Below are 19,540 nucleotides of genomic sequence, written 5' to 3'. Positions count from 1 at the left end.
TACGTCAAATTTGGAACAAAAGATTTACTTTTAACTTTGAAGAAATTTTAAGGAAATTGGATTATCCAAATGGAATCTTTTCTCACGAACCATTAGATGTAGGAAGCTTCTGAGTATGGCAGAAGAACGAGGAAGTAAATGTAAAAAAGCAACAAAACTAGGGCAATAAACTTGTTTGATGGAAATAAGAGAACATGTGGATAAAAAAATAGAATTATGCAAAAAGAGTCAACTGAAAAATTTAAAGGCAGAAAAGGTATTAATAAACAATGATCTAACAACCAAAGAAAGACAAATAAAAAAAGTGATGAAAAATGTAAATAACTCAAAGAAAAGGGTAAAATGGTAAAAGTAGGTTTTAAAAAGATCATAGTAACCGAAGAGAAAGGAAGATTGATGCAGAGTGAATGCCGTGCAATTAGAAATGTGTTCCAAGATAGGCCAGGCTATATTGTCAAGTAGTGGCTGGAATAGGCCAGTAAAGGAAAAAAAAAGCTGAAAAAATCTTATACCAACTTTGAAGGTTCTAAAAGGTATATGACGTATAGGTGATAAAGACGTACAGATTTTGTTTCACATTTTTTAAACAATCATAAGAAGCGTAAACATTTTTTGACTATAAAACGTTTCTTATAGAAGACACCAGGGATAGTTGTAATAATTTCTGTATTATTGCACACTTCATCGTGCTTCTTAAGCAAAATATTATGCAATTTTGGAAAATTGTTATATTAAGTTTTGGTTATATTTTAGCGGAGATAGAAACACGTGGCTCATTAATTTACCAAATAAAAACATAATTTATATAGCGATGTCAATAGTAACAATTGTACCTACCTTGGAGACAATTGTAACAAACTTTGGGACAATTGTCTCACTTACACTTACACTGCAACAATTTATATATGATGTTATATATCACAAAAAACTAAAATAATACTAGGTACAAAATAATATTTATATCTTCAAAGCAACTAAGAAAAAAAAAGGTAGGTGTATAATATTAATGAAATCTAGCATTTTTGAATAATGTAAAACATAAGCATTTAATCTTCTGCAATGAGAATGAGCCTAACGTTTGCAGAGTTGGCATTTCACCTATTCCTCACGATGCTTGTCATTGGAGTATACCTGGAAACAATATAAGCACTAAGCATTATCATCATCCGACGAGCTCAACGCTGTCTATTTCTTTTTCTTCGAAATCGTTCTTTTCATCTTATTGGCATTCTTTTTCTTTAATTTAGCTGTCTCTTCTTTGGTGTTTCTGTTAATATAGTAGTTTTCCTCTTTCTTCTATTTGTGGTATTGTTCTTAGTAGTCGTAGGAGCTTATGGAAAGGGGCAAATATTTTCCAATAGCTTCTTAGAAGTATTTAAATTCGGTCGGTTTCTCTAGATCACTAGGTTTCTCTAGATGTTGTTGCAACCATCTCGGACGCTGTTCTGCTCTCGCCACTTCCATCGGATATAGATTGAAGTGGTTCTTTAGAGGTGGATGGCAGTGAACGCATAGGTTCTCTTATGGCAGATTCAACAAGTGTAGGATCATATGGCTTGTCAGTGGGTAAAGATGGTGCAAACTCATGCTCTTCAAATATATCTCCATTAAAAGGACAAACCTCGGTCACTTTAAAACCACTTAGTATATTGGCTGGATAAGTAGCTTTGGGTAGTGCTTCAGCAGCAAGTCCAGGTAAGTCATAAATGGTCATAGTTTGACCGGGATTATTCTTTATCCAAGCATCCATACAATTACTTAGATAAAATTTTAATCGGTCGTAGACACTGCGGTCTAAGGGCTGTAATTTGTGCGATGTATGGGGCAGGAAAGACAGAACAATGCCAGTTTATTGATAGAAGTCAATAGTTTAAAGACCTAGGTACGAACTATGGTTGTCCAGTACACGTAGTACCTTATTTTCAGGGGATAGCTTAGTATACCTTGCAAAATGTTTCATGAAGATAAAAAAAAACAGTGTCCATCCAACCGGAACCATTAGCTTCTTCGATTGAACCTACTGGAGCCAGAGTCATGAAGTATGATTTGAACCGCTTCCTTCCCTATTGCGTTTACAGCCAGGCAAAGAGTTACTAATGTACTTCTTTCCGCAGAGGTAACGGCCCCTGCTTGTTCTGTCCCTCTTCATCGCTCTGGTCAAATTGTCAAAAAAACTATCAACCTTTACACTGTTAAAATGTACAGCCCTTGCGTGACTTGTCGCTTCTGGTACTCTTATTGATAAGGTGAAGTTCCTTCCCTCCACTTTTTTACACCTTCTCTGTATATGCCATCTATACATTGAATCAGAAAATCTAGATCTTCACTTATACTCTGTTCAATTTTCAAATCTTAATCTTAATAAACAATGGAAATATGATTTAACGAAAATAAAATTATCTTGGTTCTTATTGGTCATAGGTTTTTGTAAGATTGTGTTTTTTCTTTATCTTTTCAGTAAGCCAACTTTCAAGCGCCTGGCATAAAAAATATCGAAGTTAGTATACATTTTTATGACATAAAAAGTCAGCCCGTTTTCAAATGGTTTTTTTAATTTAAATTTTGATAAAATTTCTGGTAAATTTTTTTAATATATTATTTTAAAACTAAAGTCTCAAAGAATCGAACGGCAGCTGCTAAGTTCGTCTAGAGTCATTGTTTGAGACGGTATTTAAATAAATTCCAAAATATATAGTCGATCATTCTGATATTTAGCAAACGAAGCAAAATATAACAAGTCATATTAATCAAAATTGGCGAGAACTTAAAAAACGGAAAACGAAAAGTGGAGAGAAAGAAGATCCCGACAAATTGTAGTCTGAATTAAAAACAATAATTAAACAAACTGAAGACGATCTAAAAAACACAAACCAACAGGCAAAAAACCATAGATGATTGATGAAATATTAGAAATGATGAATTTGAGAAGACAATACAAGAATAAAGATACCAGTAAATATAAAGAAATTCACAAACAAATAGGAAGAAAGATAGCGAAGGCAAAGGAGATTTGGCTTAGAGAAACATGTGAAGAGAGAGAAAACTTACAGAAAAACACGATGACAAACTTCTCCACAAGAAAATAAAGGATCTAACTGGAAATAGAAATAATATAGACATAGACAGTATGGCATATTAACAAGCGGTGATTTGAGTGAACATATTGGTAGAGAAAGAGCAGGATAAAAAGAGTTCATGGAGGTTTGGGGATGGATTGTAAAAGCACTTGGTCCCGATAACATTCACAGTGAAATTGTAAAACGCTTAGAAAATAAGAACTTAAAGATAAAGATGAAAAAATTGAAACTAGCCACATTACTATTAAGATGTTTTCACTGATGATAGTCCGATAAGACCGAAAACATTTTAAATTTTTTCAATCCCTTTAAGTATTTTAAATTTTATAATAAATATGTACTATTATACATTAGAAGTTGTTAACTTCATTGTAAGTTTTTAACTATGGTGTAGAGCCAAGAACTGGGTTTTTCCTTTTATCATTAATTAAATCCCGTCACTGATAATAATTTCCACAAGAGATCCCTTCTTGAAATGTGTTATATTTTAATAGAAGATAATTACACGAATAAACGTAATGACATATTACAATCTCAGCATCATTTATCATTTACTTCTTCTAAATAATCCATAATCTGGATTAAATATTAAAACAATTTCATTCATCCACAATTAGAGAATTCCAGTCAGGCACAGTACAATACTTACTGTTTACAGTTTCATTAAAAAAGTGACCATTAACTTACGATTTCCTTGGTTCTACCAGAACTTATTTTCCTAAATTCATTTTAGGATAATCTGGTAACATATCATGAAAAGTAAATGTTTCTTTTTATTTTTCCTATCATATACATACACTAGCGGGCAAAAAATTTAGGTCACATTTAAATGTTGTGTTTTGAGGTAGTAATTTGTTTACGGTTGTATCGGTTTCTTAGTAGGCGCTGTTGTATTGCTTTCTGAAAATGATGGATCATTTGTTGTTGTTATCTGTCAGTTCAGTCACGTACTGTCATCGTATTTACGACGTTTATGACTTTTTATGAAATATCTATATTCACTGACTCTCGTGGAACCTTTACAATTAATTGCCAATTTTTCAAGTTTAAGTGTTATTTTTTTTATGTAAAACCTCTCGGTGGTGCAGTGTATTGTTGATGGTGTATATCTAATAAATTATAATGCCTTTAGATCCTGTTACTGTGGCAAGAATTATTGTAGCATTGATACAAAATTGTCGCGAAAACGTAAAACTACAAGAATTGTTGGAAGGTGTCTATGTACAGTTCAAAATGTGTACCAGCACTATGATGAGACTGGTCTAATAACCAGAAGGCCAGCAGCATCCGACCGAAATTGAATCTCCGCCCAAAGAGACGATCGGTTTGTGGTGTCCGCAAGTTTGCGGAATAGAAAAGCCTCTGCGGTTTTCTTACTAACTCAACACTTACTTTAACAAAAGCCTCGGCTACCAAACTAAGAGTCACACAGACAAGAATGGAGCGATCCATGATAGGAATAACTCTGCGAGACAACATAAACAACGAAGAGGTTACGATAAGAATCCACGTCATCGAAAGGATAACAGACTAAAATGGAGATGGACGGGACACATAGATAGAATGAAGGATGGGCGATGGACAAAGAGGTTATTTTGGAATGGAGGTCAACGGAAGACAAGAGAAGCGTCTGTCGCCCACCTACACGATGGGCTGACGATTTAAGAAGGCAAAATAAAAACTGGATGAGAGTGGTGCAAGATAGAAAGGGTATACTTTTGAGGCTGGATGATGATGGAACAATATACTGTTTTCAGATAAGTCGCGTTTTTGTCTCAATGAATCAGACGACGGCGTCGAGTATGGAGAAGAGCCGGAGAAAGATATGCTGCGGCTTGTATTGATAAGCGACTCACATTTGGCGGTGGGTCAGTTATGGCCTGGGCAGGAATTTACAAGCACGCACAGAGTTAGTCTTCATACAAAATGGCTCCCTTGCGACTCACAGATACATTACAGAAGTTTTAGAAGGTCATGTTATGTCTTTCATGACTATTATGGGCGAACATGGCATTTTCATGCAAGATAATGCTAGACCCCATACTGCCAGAGTTTTCAGAGAATATTTTGATGAAGTGAGAATTAGGCGGCTTGATTGGCCAGCACTCATTCCAGAAATAAATCCTATCGAACATGACTGGGATGAGTTGGGTATCCGAAGGCATACACCCACTCCAAAAACTACCCAGGAGCTACGAGATTTGTTATTGCAAGAATGGGATAACATCGACCAGAATGTGATCGGTAATTAAATTGAAAGTATGTCTCGTCGCCTAAAAGCTGCCATTAAAGTAACAGGGGGAAATATAATAAGTCGCACTTTATTCTAACTGTTAACTTCTTACTTCTCCTAAATAAAGCTCAAAAACCAAACTATTTTTATTAATTCAATATTGATTATTAAAATCAGTTTACAAAATATAGTATTAATGGGTTACAACAGCTGCAAACAGAAGTTTTCAACCAAAAATATCAACAAGACATCACAATTTAAATGTGACATAAATTTTGTCCGTCAGTATATAATAATTTACTTTGACTTTTTTCTTGGATTTTAGAATAAAAAAATTATTGTTCAATTCAATACATTTTAATATTAAGGGTTGGTTACTGTTTTCGTTACGGTTCTGTACAGACAAAACAATAAAATTTATAATTTTTTTTGTAAATAAAAGTTCTATAAGAACTTCTTTCAATTCTGGTTTTAATTAAAATTAAAATGATCTGTATTCCATTAATATTTAATTTTTTTACGTTTATTGTAAAGTTTATTATTAAAAATAACTCTATATACTAACTCAGTGCAAAACATATGAAGCAGCAAGAAAGAAGCACACTATACCAAATAATATAAAGGAAGCCCTAGGAAAAAAGATGAACATTAAAAACACAATAAGTTATCTTAAAGACTCAGGACTGTATCAATTATTATTGTAATTTTTTCTAACTTTACCTGTATTATATATTTAGGTCGCTAATAACCCTGGTGGTTACAGCGTAAATAAATAAAAAAAAATAACTCTTTAATTAGATTTATATTACATTGTTAAATTTGTGTCAATTTTATGTATTTTTAACGAATATTTTTTATCCTCATTGCAGTGAGATTTATATCTCACGTACCTTGTATATAAATTCGTTTTTTAATTTTTTACAATTGTTTAAAACAAAAATTAAAGTAAATCTAATTTAAAAATAAAATATTTTGGCGAGCCGTGTCCCTGTAGCCGCGGTATAATGAAAATATCCTATCTTCGCTGTTTATAGTAGTAATAGAATAGTGGTGGTAGTGCTATCGGGTAGTTAGGACGGAGCGCAACGCAGTAGGGCATAAGCGCAGCACGAGGAAGAAGGAAATCGCGCGCATAACCACCTGGTGTCGTCCGTTCCCCCATTCCTTTCGGTATCGACCGGGCATTCAGTTGCAATTTTCAGAATACAAAATCGAAATTCGTGCCGACAAAAAGTCGCAAGAGGGAACGCGCGGTCCACGGCGTGACTTATCGAAGATCGAAGGGAGCATGCGAATCGCCTAGCCTACTGACACCTAGTGACAATCATAATGGTGGTATACAACCACGGGGATGATTTCGTGTTACCGTCGTCAGTTCTTTTACATCCCACTATGGGATTCGCATTCACCGCGTAAATGTAAACAGTGCGGCGAGGACGCCGAGTCGTTCAGTACGTCGTTGTTGTTTTCGGTGACTCTGCCCCCGTCCACGGTTTCACGGCGTCGGTGTCGGTGTAAAAAAAGACGGCAACGACGGTGGAATCGACGACGACAGTGTTAGTGATAGCAACATCTTCTATTTATTCTTTTGTGAAGTGCCAGTGTCAATTGTTTGTCATATTATTTGTCTACATACTTATTTTGACTACCTGCTACCTCATACAATAATAAAACAGCCAAAAATACGACCGGCATGGTTAATGATGGTGACACCTCCACTACGGCGGAGACGTCGTCTTTTTGATGGAAAATATTGAAAACATGATTGAACAACAAGCATTAGCTGAACAAACGGTCGATTCTCCAGATAGTGGGGCGCATGCGGTAATTGCCACTGCCGGTGGCATGGAGACGCAGGTCGTTCGAATGAGGCTCGTGTCACGCGCGTTGGTCGAAAGACGACGTATCGTCAAACAAGAAGAGGCTGATGGCCCTCTTTCCGTTATTGTGCAACCTCAAGAAGAATCCAGGGACTCAGAATTACTTAGTCCTGGAAAACTTAGTCCTGGCACCGTAACAGTGGCTAATATGATAGACAACAATGATTACCGCACCTTGAATCCTGAGCCAACTTACCAGACGTTAACCTCTGTCAACGGCAGAATGTCGCCTCCAGGATATAGTCCCAGTTCTTCTTATGCAACTTTGACACCACTTCAACCTTTACCGCCCATATCAACGATGTCAGACAAGTTTGCATACGGACATGCTAGTAATGTAACTGGTTCATTTACTGTCATGCAAAACAATAGTATCAGTGGTATCAATTTGGGCTTAGGGGTAAATACTAACACAAATTATACGATGACCAATATGGGAATGACTCCACCGCACAACTACTCATCGCCTGGAATGGGAATGCAGCAGCAACCTAGCCCAATAAGTCCGCAAAGTTCGTATAGCCAAAACGGTTTATCTTCTCCACAGAAAAGCATGTCTCCTCCGAGTTATGATTCTCCTTATGGTACTCAAAGAGACATTGTAGCTCGATTACATAGTCCTCAACTCAGTCCGCCTTCCGCGTCGCTCAGTTCGCCTGATGGTACTCTAGTCACTAGTTTTAGTTCAGCTAATTTAAATGGACTCAGTTTACAAAATCATCCTCCTACATTAGTGCAAATCACACCTCAACCTAGAGACTGTTCTCCATCACCACCAGTGGTAACTTTACAGGCAGGCCCTGTGTCGCAGCAACAACAAACGATGCTCTCATCTAAAAACACCAGTCCTGGATCCCTAAGTGTTCCAGCTATAGCGGCAGACGTTGAGGAAATCAACACCAAAGAACTAGCTCAGAGGATTAGTGCAGAACTGAAACGATATAGCATTCCACAAGCAATTTTTGCCCAGAGGGTGTTGTGTCGGTCACAGGGGACACTTTCTGACTTGCTGAGAAATCCAAAACCTTGGTCCAAGCTGAAATCTGGTAGAGAAACATTCAGAAGGATGTGGAAATGGCTGCAAGAACCAGAATTTCAAAGAATGTCTGCATTAAGGCTTGCAGGTTAGTAAGATACTTTTTTTTTAACTTATTCAAGGTAAGAATATTCCGTCCGATATGTAAACATCCCAAAAATTATCACCACCGTGCTGTTAACTCTACTAGAGTATAAGCACATGTCCTATTAGATTTATGGGAAAATGAAAATCTTGATCAGGGTCACGTCCTACATCCTAGTAGATTTTTGAGAAAATAAAAATGTTGATCAGAGTCATTTTATTGTTCTAAGAACCAAAGAAAATTTGTTTTTGTGATAATATAATTGTTAGATACCAATTTTCATATTGGTAAAACTATTTATAGTTTTATATTTACTTTTTAATACTTCAACGCTCCTTTGGTAATTTCTTAAAAAATACAGCGTCCTGAATATATATATATATATATATATATATATATATATATATATATATATATATATATATATATATATATATATATATATATATATATATATATATATATATATATATATATATATAGATAGATAATACTAGTTAAAGAAGGATTTAGTTCTTTTTTATATATTTGGAGATAATGTAACATTATCTAGATGTACGCATTATGGTTCCTTATTCACCTGTATCTCGAGTTTGTTTTTTCTGTGGATTGATAGTCTTTTTAGTGTTTAACTACTAAAACATCGTGTAACATCATTGTTTATTCGTATCTTCGCTAGATTCATTTAAAAAGCGTTTCAAAACTCTCTTAAAACTGTTACCTATCTTCTAATTTGTCCTATTCTGCGTTTTCTTTTTATTTTTCTGTTAATTTTTAGCTCTAAAAACCAAACTCAGTATTTTTTTAGCTCATCACATGAACTAGATAAAGCAGATTTCGTTTTTATTGCTTAAAGAACAAGGGTTTTTATCGCCAGTAACTCTATTATTTTTTTAATTGATTCAATCCATTTTATATTTAGTGTCAATTTAACTACATAATGACATCATAAAAATTTATGCTGCAAAAGTTTACAACTGTATAGTGTTTACAACAATAGTAAGCGAATTTTTATTTCTGGAGATTTGTATGCAAGAACTAAAATGATACATTTTTATTGTTTGTTAAGTTGTATTGTAAGTTAAACGGGTTTTTAATTTTGATTTTATTTTCTATTTTTATTTATTATTATCAATTTCAAATTTAAATTAAATAGGTTTTTTAAATCAACAATCATTTAATATACCTCAATTTAAATATATAATTGGATAAATCCTTGCAATCATATTTACTGTTTCAAACATAGTCATAGATATTCACTGCAGACATATAGGGTTACAAAAAGAAGATTACTGGTGAATCAACACATATCAAAACTTTTGATAAGTGAAAATAAATTATATTGATTAAGTTTTGTTTATAATAAATAGTGAACGGATGTGTCAGGTATAGATAATGATAATACTGTATAAGATTAGCCCTCGTATAAAACAGGAATGTTATAGGAGGATTATTTTGTATATTCTCATCGAAAAAATGAAATCATATTTTAATAACTTATTTCATTTTCAGCTAAGTTCTCTCCCTTAGCTTCTATTTACTTTATTTAAAACTTATGGATTATTGCAACTACTTCATCATCATCATCATCTGTGACCACAGACAGCCCATGGAGGGCCATGGTCGCTGGTTGGGGTTTCTAGGCTCTAAAATTGTACATGGTGTGGAGGCCAGCCACATACATAACTCCTCAAAAAGTCCAGCGTTTTATATCTAAAATCGTTACTTTCTAGTTTGTCTTCTGAGATCATTTCAGTTTCATGTATATTTTGCTTTCTTGACTATAGTTGACCATGTTTTTTTTTCCTTTGCTTGTTTTTCCCATTCTTGTATTCCTAGTTCTTTTACATCCTGGTTAATACCATTAATCCATCTCTTTCTGGGCCTACCCCTCGGTCTCTTTCCGTTTAATTCTTCTCTAAGTACTCTTTTTGTATTTCTCTTATCATCCATCCTTTCTGCGTGTCTCAACCAACTCATTAAATATTCTATTTATTTCGTGGTTCATTCTTATACACCATACCCCATTCCCCTGTACAGGTCCATATATTTTCCTTAACATTTTTCTTTCCCATGTAAGAAGTTGTTCCTCTTGTTCACTAGTCAATGTCCATGTTTCTGATGCACACGCTACTACTGTAGAAGCATTTGTTTCCAGTGAAATTTTCGCTGTTACCTCATCACGTTATTATTTCCTACTGTAACTATTGATCCTAAATATTTCAATGGTCTACTTCTTTAAAATTTTTTGGTCTTTGTCATACCATCTTTTGAATAGGTTCTTTGGTTTCTCCCACTACTTCTTTTGCAGCTGTTATAACTGTTTTTTTAAAACCCTCCACTTATCTTCGGTATTTCTGACCTAATTTTCATTTACTTTATTACATTGTTCAATTATGTCTTATATTTTCATTTTATATCTTTATATCATCATTAGAGGCCAATATATCTGAAACATATTTGATCTATTTTCACCCTTCTCTGTTTCCTTGGCGTTAGTTTTTTGTTTATATTTAATTAGCACAAGGTGGTGATCGGAATTGCTATTTGCCCCTCTGTGACTACTTCTCACATCGGAAATGTCTGCCGCATATCTTGCTTCTAATAAGACGTGGTCGATCTGATTTCTTGTTTTCGTATCTGGAAAAACCCATGATTCTTTGTGGAATTTTTTGTGTTGAAATTTAGTACTGCTTCTCTCCATTTTTTTATCTGCTCCGAAATCTATAATTCTTTGCCCGTATCGAAGCAAATACTCTTTTACCTATCAAATAAAATACCTTTTACTGGCTAAAAAAACACGTCAATGTTAGGTTGTTAGCTTCCAGATCACTATTTTAAGCAACAGTGAATAAAATGAAGATTATCTAAATAATGATTGACGCTATAAGTGGATATGTTATTTGAAGAAGAAGAAGAAGAAGGTCAATTTGTATTATTCAATGCAAAAATAAGAACTGAAACACATGTCATGCACTTTAAAAACGAGTACTGGGAAGTGGGAACGCTTCTTAAAAGAACAGGAGCACGATTCTTATTGTTTACAAATAGAAATATGGCGCTTTACAAGAGCTCAAAGAACAGAAGTGAAGTAATTAAGAGACCAGAATAATGGAGGACAAGCGATCTAAACTTATTATTTAAAAAGTGTGATAAGAAACAACCAGAAAACTACAGAAATATCAATTTGCTAAATACTACCGTGAAAGTTACAACTAAAATTTTGCTAGAACGAGTAAATCAGCTCATAAACCGCAATAAAGTTTCCATACGGGAAGGTCGTGTGCAGATGCAATATTCGTCATAAAACAGAATATAGAGAAAGCGTTAAAATATAATAAATTCCTATGTTTAGTTGACAGAGTAAGACTTAAAGATGTAATAGATCTCTTGTAAAATAAAGAGATCCCGCTGGGTATTATAAAAACGATTGAAAATATCTATCAAAACAATAAGATAGAAGTCAGATTAGATGGACAACTTTAAATAATCTATAGATGCAAGCAATAGAATAAGACAGGTATATTCACTTACCCTATGCTATTCAATCTGATCATGGATGAAGTCATTAAAGACGTCAATAAAAAAAGAGGATACATAATGGATAAGAATCTTCTTGTTGTTTTTATGTAGACATGACTTTCTCTTTTTTTCAAAGTGTATCCAGTAAGTTGCCGTTTAATCGTTTTTGTAATCTTTATTACTCTGTTTGTCGTTATTCGTCTTATATAGTCATTCTATTCTACTCTTCTATTTATAACCCAATCTCTTTTGTTCTCCACCTTGTACCTAATTCGTATATCTGTACTTCTAGCTCTGTCCCATAGTGTCCTACCATCAATTTTTCCAATAGTTTTCATCTCTGCTGTTTTTAACATTCTTTTTGTCCTTCCTGTGTCAGGTTGTGTTTCTTCCGCGTATGTTATTTGACTGACGACTCTTTTGTAAATTCTGTGTTTCATTTCTTTTCCGACATTTTTATTTCTCCTAATTGTTTCATTCAGGCAACCTGCGGCTTTGTTGTGCCCTGTCCGTTGCAAACGTTGGCTATCAACATGGCAATTCTGATCTTGTTTGCGGCGCTTCTGAATAGTTCGACCGACGTGAGCCCGAACCACTTCCGCAGATTTTGGAGCCACGAGTGTCTCCTCCTGCCTGGCCCTCGCTTACTGTCTACTTTCCCCTGGACAATCAATTGCAGTAGACGGTACTTATCGTGTCTCAATATGTGGCCTAGATATTCAAGCTTTCTTTGTTTGATTGTGCTCACGATTTCTTTCTCCTTTTCGATTCTTTGGAGTACCTCTATGTTGGTGACATGTTCGGTCCAGGATATACGAAGAATGCGTCGGTACACCCACATTTCGAATGCTTCTAGTTTTCTCGTGAGCGTCTCTTTCAGCGTCCAGGCCTCCATACCATATAGTTAGATCGGAAAACTCTAGCATTTATAAGCAGCATATTGTTAAATGCTGCTCTAGCTCGTTCTATTCTCGCCTTTATTTTTGTGGACTGTTCTCATTTTGCATTTACGTTGGTGCCAAGGTACACATAAGATTCTACATGGTCAATTAGTATGTTACTTATACGTAATTGTCGAGCAGGTTGTTGCTTTTTGCTTATCAGCATCCACTTTGTTTTCTTGAAATTGAGACTCACTAACTGAATAAACTCTTTCCATCACCTGTTGTAATTCGTGTATGGTACTGGCAAGGATCACCGTGTCGTCGGCATATCTTATATTGTTCGTTATGCTCTCATTTGCATTTTCCATACATTTGTTAAATATTTCCTCGGAATAAATATTCAATAGGAGTGGGGATAAAATACACCCATGACGGATACCTCTTTTGATCTGCACCCTTCCAGTGAGTTCGTTGCCAATTTTTGCTCTTGCTGTTTGACCCCAGTATAGGTTTGCCACAATTCGAATGTCCTTGTCGTCAATACCTGTCTTTCGCAGAATATCCTTCCCTCGATTTATCCCATCTCTCTATTATGTCCGACGTGTTCTCGGTAATGTCGTTTATTTTCTTACCTAGTTATTCTCGTATTTTTATTTCGGTTTCTGGGTTAGTGAGTTTCTTAATATCAATTGTGTTTAAATAAGATCTTTTCTCGAGCCGTTTTATTCTCATGATCATTCTGCATACCAACAGATTGTGGTCCGTAGGAACATCGGCACCAGGGTACGTTTTTGATGATTTTATCATGTTTTATATCTTGTTGGTACTGCTATATAATCTATCTGATTCCTTATGATGTTGTCAGGTGAGTCAGAGGGGGATTTCCATGTGTAAAGTCGACGTTTGGGGAGCTTGAAGAGTGTATTACTTAACAGCAGGTTATATTCCTGGCAGAAGCATATAAGTCTATCACCTCTATCGTTTCTCTCCCCTAAACCGAAGTTTCCCACGATCTCATTCAATAATAAATTAATTACTTTGTATAATTTCGGGTCCAATTTGTCTGCTTTTTTGAACAGAGGTATTAGGATGCTTGATCTGCATTCTTGTAGTATTCTGTTTTGTTCTATTATGTTTTGGATTTAATAGTTGTTTGGTCAGATCTGTCCTCCGTACTTTAGGAGTTCGTTCCGTATTCTCTCGTCTTCTGTTGATTTTCTATATTTTAATTTTCTTAATACTTCCTTAATCTTATACGGTTATAACATAATCATAGACCTTTGTTCACGGATGTTATTGAATGTATATTTGTATTGGTCTTTGTGGTGAAAAAATTTGTTGTTCATTCTAAGTTCGTTATTTGTGCAGAAGTTTATCATCAGTTCTCTATTTTCGTTTTTAACATTCTCGTTATGTTTTTGCTTAATTCCGAGTATTGCTTGTCTATTCGAGCGTTAAAATCCCACAATTTTATCATCTTCTCTCTGACTTGATCTACCACTTGTTGTAATTCGTAAAAACATTTCCCAAAGGTTATTAGCGACATTTCTGTAACATTTGTAATAATACTAAATTTAACATTTGTAACAATCAATCATTGTAACAATTAATTAATTACAATTTGTGAACAATTGAACATTTGTAACAATTAATTAAGTTAAATTGTGTGTAACATATTTATACATTTTAAGTAACCTAATACTTTCCGGAACTAAACTTTTGTTGAGGAGTGTTTTTAGGTTATTTGACAAATTGTAAAACTGTCTTTGATTTACATATTTAGGACAGTCTATCAAGAAGTGCTTTATACTGTCTACTGTATTGCATATTTCGCATTTTGGAGATTCACTATTTGAGAAGAGATAGGCTACCTATTTTGTCCAAGTCGTAGACGTGTAATAATAGTTTGACATCTTCTACTTCTGGCTGTGGACTTCCAAGAAACAATGTCACTTTTGATGGTTCTGAGTTTCGAACTAGAGTCATTCCATTCCCGATTCCACAACACCTTATTTTTGAAATAAACTTTTAGATCGCCTGCGACACTCCGACCCTCTGTTTCTGATGCGTCACTGGTGATAGCGTTACGCGCACTAGTATCTGCTTTTTTTTGGGGATTCAGATTAGTTTTCTGTAGGCATTCAATGTGTTCTTGTTTTGCCTGTTTTCTTATTCTATTATTTTTAGGAACAATTTTAAATATTTTTTAAACCTCACAATATTTGTTGAACTTAAAATTGACTTTTGTAGTTAAATAATCCTCGTATTCCCTTATCATGTAATGTGTCCGTGGATTGGACTTTTGCAATCTCATAATTTTTATATGCCTTCTCTCTCTCTTCAGTCTCTCCGGACAAAGTGTATTAGTCATCGTGACATTGTTCGTATCCAAAGATATCTGTGCTTTTTATTCTTCTATAAACTATACCATTTTTGAAGTGTTTATATTTATCGTATTTTTATTTAAATTATGTTTTAGGTATTTTGCTACAATGCGTTTTTACTCTCTAATAAGTTAAATGGACCTTCTACAATGGACTTTTTTAGTTTGCTAAACTTTCTATGCTCATTATCTTCTCCAATGTGTTCTTGTTTTGCGTGTTTTCGTATTCTATTATTTTTAGATATGTTTTTAAACTTATAAAATCAACTTCACAATATTAGTCTCCTCTCTCTTCAGTCTTGACCCTCCAAATATCTGTCTCTAGTAATTTCTTTTAACTAATACATAGGTCTTTTACATTTTCATGTAATTTGGTCGATCCATCTTGTTGAGGATCTTGCTTGTAATCTTCGGCCTTCCACTTTTTCTTCGATAATAAGTCTTTCCATTCTCTGTCTCATCTCCTAACATGTCCAAAGTATTTTAATTGTTGGAGATGGACTTTGCCAGAGAGCCATTCAATTATTTGTCCTGTAGTCGATTCATAGTTTTATTTCTTCCTGTAGTGACCCTGTGACATTTCGATAAAAAAGCAACTTTTCTGTGGATATATATGTACGAAAACTGCATAGAATTTACACAAATGCACCCTTGTGCATAGGGACAAATTCACCCCTTTCTCAAAAACGCATCCCTTGAAATGGTAGCACTCCGAGGTTTTTTCATATTTGGGGATCCATTGACCGTATGAAACAATAAAACCCGTTTAATGTTGTAGCTCCTTTCTAAACTACCTAATCAATAGCCTACTATCATGATATTTGTTTTTGATATGTTTAACTGCAAACCGGATATTGGACTTTCGTTTTCAACCAGTCGTACGAGATCAATTAACTCTTCGTGTCTATTTGCAAGAAGATCTGTGTCATCTGCTAAACGTAGGTTGTTTAATTTTTCGACAATTTACTGCGATGCTTTTACCCATCATTTGAACGTTCTTCTAATATGCTCCCCATATATAATAAATAATTGTGGATACAGTATAAATCCTGGTCTGACAATTTGTTCTAGATGGAATTCCTTTCAAAATGTGTCAAACACTTTAACTGTTCCAATAGTGTGTTCGTCTAGCTTATAAGCGAACTTAATTGTTGTGGTACGCCTACTTTCTTTAGTATCTGCGAAAGTGTTGCCATTTGACCATGTCAAACGGTTTGCGATAATCTATAAAACAAATGTGGAATATTGACTTCCTTAGGTTTTTCTATAATTTGTCTTATGTTTAGAAGATGTTCTTCAGTACCTCTACCTTTGGTAAATCCAGTTTTCTCTTGGGGTATTTCTCTTTATAGAAAAAATTTTAGTCTCTCATTAATTTATGTGTAGTATTATTTTGATGGCATGTGAGATAAATGAGATGGTTCTATAATTCACATTTATTCAAGCTGCCTTTTTATGTATTGTCGTTATTATAGATTTTATCATCCTTAATGTACTCTTATATCGCTTATCTGTTATATATTACCTCTTTTGTTATTAAGTTATTTTTTAAATATTATTTTAGACTATACAAAAATGACTGGACCTTTCTGTTCGATAAACCTCGTCGAAAATATGTAATATGTTTTTGTTTTATCCTATTTTTTATTCGACTTATATTTTAAATTTTGTTATAGATATTTTATTTCACTTAATGCTGAATGCCCTGTAAAATCTGATGCTAATATAGAATTTTAATGTTCAGATCCAATAGTAGTTGACATAATACAGTGAAGTCCATACAGCTCTCTATTATATGACGTATGTCTTGTCCTAATAATAAAATTTACTTTTCTATAGGGGTCTATGAGTTGGCACCAGGTGCAAGGAACCGAAAACAGTTGAATTTGAAGGGAATATTTAGGTTCAAAAGGCCGTGAAGGTTTATTATTATACATCATGTATACACAAAATTTGTCAGTATATCATTTGTTAAACGACTAATTTAATGACACCTCTATTTAAATTGAATTGTATAAAAACAATAATTAATAAAAAAATATACACAGACAAAGTTTAAGGATCTTCTAAAAGCAAACACAGAGAACTATTACGATTAAACGGGAAACATAAGAACATCTCAAGGGAACATTTTTTAGTGTATTTTGGTTCTGATTCAAAATTCTACAAATTTACAAAGATAATATCGTTCTATTTATGTCATTTTGTCCATTAGCATAGTTTTCTTTTGTTACACATTGGCCATTTATATAAATATATTTTAAATTATTATTTGCAATATTTAAAATCAAAAACTCTACAGAGAAACTTTAGAAAATAAAACAAATTTATAGCATAAACTGTAAAGATTTTAGAAAGACATAGACATTTAAAATCAAAATTATTTTTTTGCGAAAGTGCCCCACTAACTCTTAAGAAATTATGAGAATATTCAAAGCAACAAACCATATGGTTTACATTTAGATTATAATGTACATCCTAGATTATGGGACAATTTCAACCGTATCAACATACAGACAACCCTAAACATTTTCGAATCTAAGACTGAAACTCAGGAGCCCAAATTAGCGCATCTAATTGCTGAACAAATTACAAAAACGACAGCGTTGAAACCCACTACAGTCGTTTATAACTTTTTTGATACCCCTCTTCCATTGCCAGTCAAGCTTTAGTTAAAGGTTTCAATTACTCTGTTACTCTGTCAAATTGAAAAAGCCATCTCCAGTTTACCTTCCGAAGATACAATTAGTAGAATTACTTAACGTTTGACATTATATTATTTGATTTTTTTTCTTTCAGTCAAAACTTTGGTTTTACTGTGGTTTCCATGTCTCTTTTATTTTTTATATCCATTTTAGGTTAGTTTGACAGAGGAAAAAAACACCTTAAACAAAAGAGAAGATTGAAATCTTAGTGCTATATACAGTAATCTTCTTTTAAAGAAAAGAACAAAAACTATATAAACGTTCTTTAAAAGTTACATAGATTAAAGGGATTCCAAGTTCAAATAAGATAAAATTTATTTTTTATTTGTGTTTGGTTTTTCCCTTCTTAATTACTTAGTAACATAAACTCTGTTGCTTGTTCAATAAGTGCAAACGAAACATTTTTACATATTATGTCAAAATTTACAATGAAGGTTTGCATAAATATAGACACTTCCTCTGTCAAACTAACCTAAAATGAATATAAAAAATAGAAGAGACATGGAAACCATAGTAATAAGTTTTGACTAAAAGAAAAAGAAAATTAAATGGTATAATGTCAAATGTTAAGTAATTCTGCTAATTTTATAGTACAATCCTCACAAGGGTAAGCCTGTTAAAGATACAATAACTTCATTGTCTAATGTAGTTTTTTGTTTTAATTTTTAATATATTTTAAGAAAGAGTTAAATAAACTCGAAAGCTTAACAAAGAGTTTACTTAAAGGCCAGTATTTGACTACAAACCCAAAATATCCATATATATATATCCATATATATATATATATATATATATATATATATATATATATATATATATAATGTATGCATCCGCAAATCACGCTTAAAGCTAGTGCTGCTACAAATATTAAGCAAATTAAATTGAACATTATTATAAACTGCATGTAAATATTTTTAAACGAGATAGCGAAAACATCTATTTTAATAGCATTGAAAAAAAGTTAAAACTTGCCTTTTATTATGTAATTTTCTTACATGTTTTGTTTACCTCCTCTTCGTTGATATTTTTTTATTCCACTTCTTTATTTCCACTTCCTTCTTCATATCAAAATTCATTTTTTATATAACTGGTTGGAAATAGCTGGATCAGCCTCGAACAACTTACCTAAGAGTCTTAAAAGACTCACAGATTAGCCACCCTTCTTGACGCAGAAACTGTCAATGACCCTACCTCACAGTTATCAAAATCGCACTCTAACTCATACACTGTGGAGTCCCTATCTTTAATAAATATTTCTATATTTGATCTTAAATTATTGTATCAGTAATATTGTATTTCATTTTATATTATTTAAACTTTTATGTACCTCACATCTTCACCACAAACATACTCTTACCTTTACCGATAATAACGCCTGACATTACCGGTACGATACTGGATGCTGTAACAAAGAGAAGATTTGTTAGTACATACAGATATTTTGCATTAGATAAATTTAAAAAAGTTGGAAATGTGCATCTGGCACACATAAAAGAATTAAAAATTACAAATTGTTCAAAGGTAATGCAGAGACAGAAAAAGAATCTACCTGATTTTGACGGACACATTATCTTGGACAGAGTAAAATAAGAACGTGAAAAGAATACTTAAAGCAACTGTTTGAAGACCAAAGAGATATCAGCTTTGAGCTACAAGGGAAGGTAAGTGATGGACCACGAATATTGCAGCAGACCGTTTATTCTGGAATAACACAGCTAAAGAATGGCAAAGTAGC

General features: G+C 33.6%; 1 protein-coding gene across 1 annotated transcript in view; it reads left to right on the top strand.

Moving 5' to 3' along the window:
- Positions 1–6,693: 6,693 nt before the first annotated feature.
- Positions 6,694–19,540, top strand: part of onecut (homeobox protein onecut) — a 78,768-nt gene continuing 65,921 nt past the window's right edge. Inside the window, exon 1 of the mRNA XM_072545905.1 lies at positions 6,694–8,314. Within this exon, the coding sequence (XP_072402006.1) occupies positions 7,054–8,314 (1,261 nt within the window). The 5' untranslated portion in view covers positions 6,694–7,053. The remainder of the gene's footprint in view (positions 8,315–19,540) is intronic.

This window comes from Diabrotica undecimpunctata, chromosome 10 (genome assembly GCF_040954645.1).
Source record: "Diabrotica undecimpunctata isolate CICGRU chromosome 10, icDiaUnde3, whole genome shotgun sequence".
Lineage (NCBI taxonomy): Eukaryota > Metazoa > Arthropoda > Insecta > Coleoptera > Chrysomelidae > Diabrotica > Diabrotica undecimpunctata.
The sequence above is the reverse complement of the archived record's forward strand: the minus strand, read 5'-3'. Positions and strand labels throughout refer to the sequence as shown.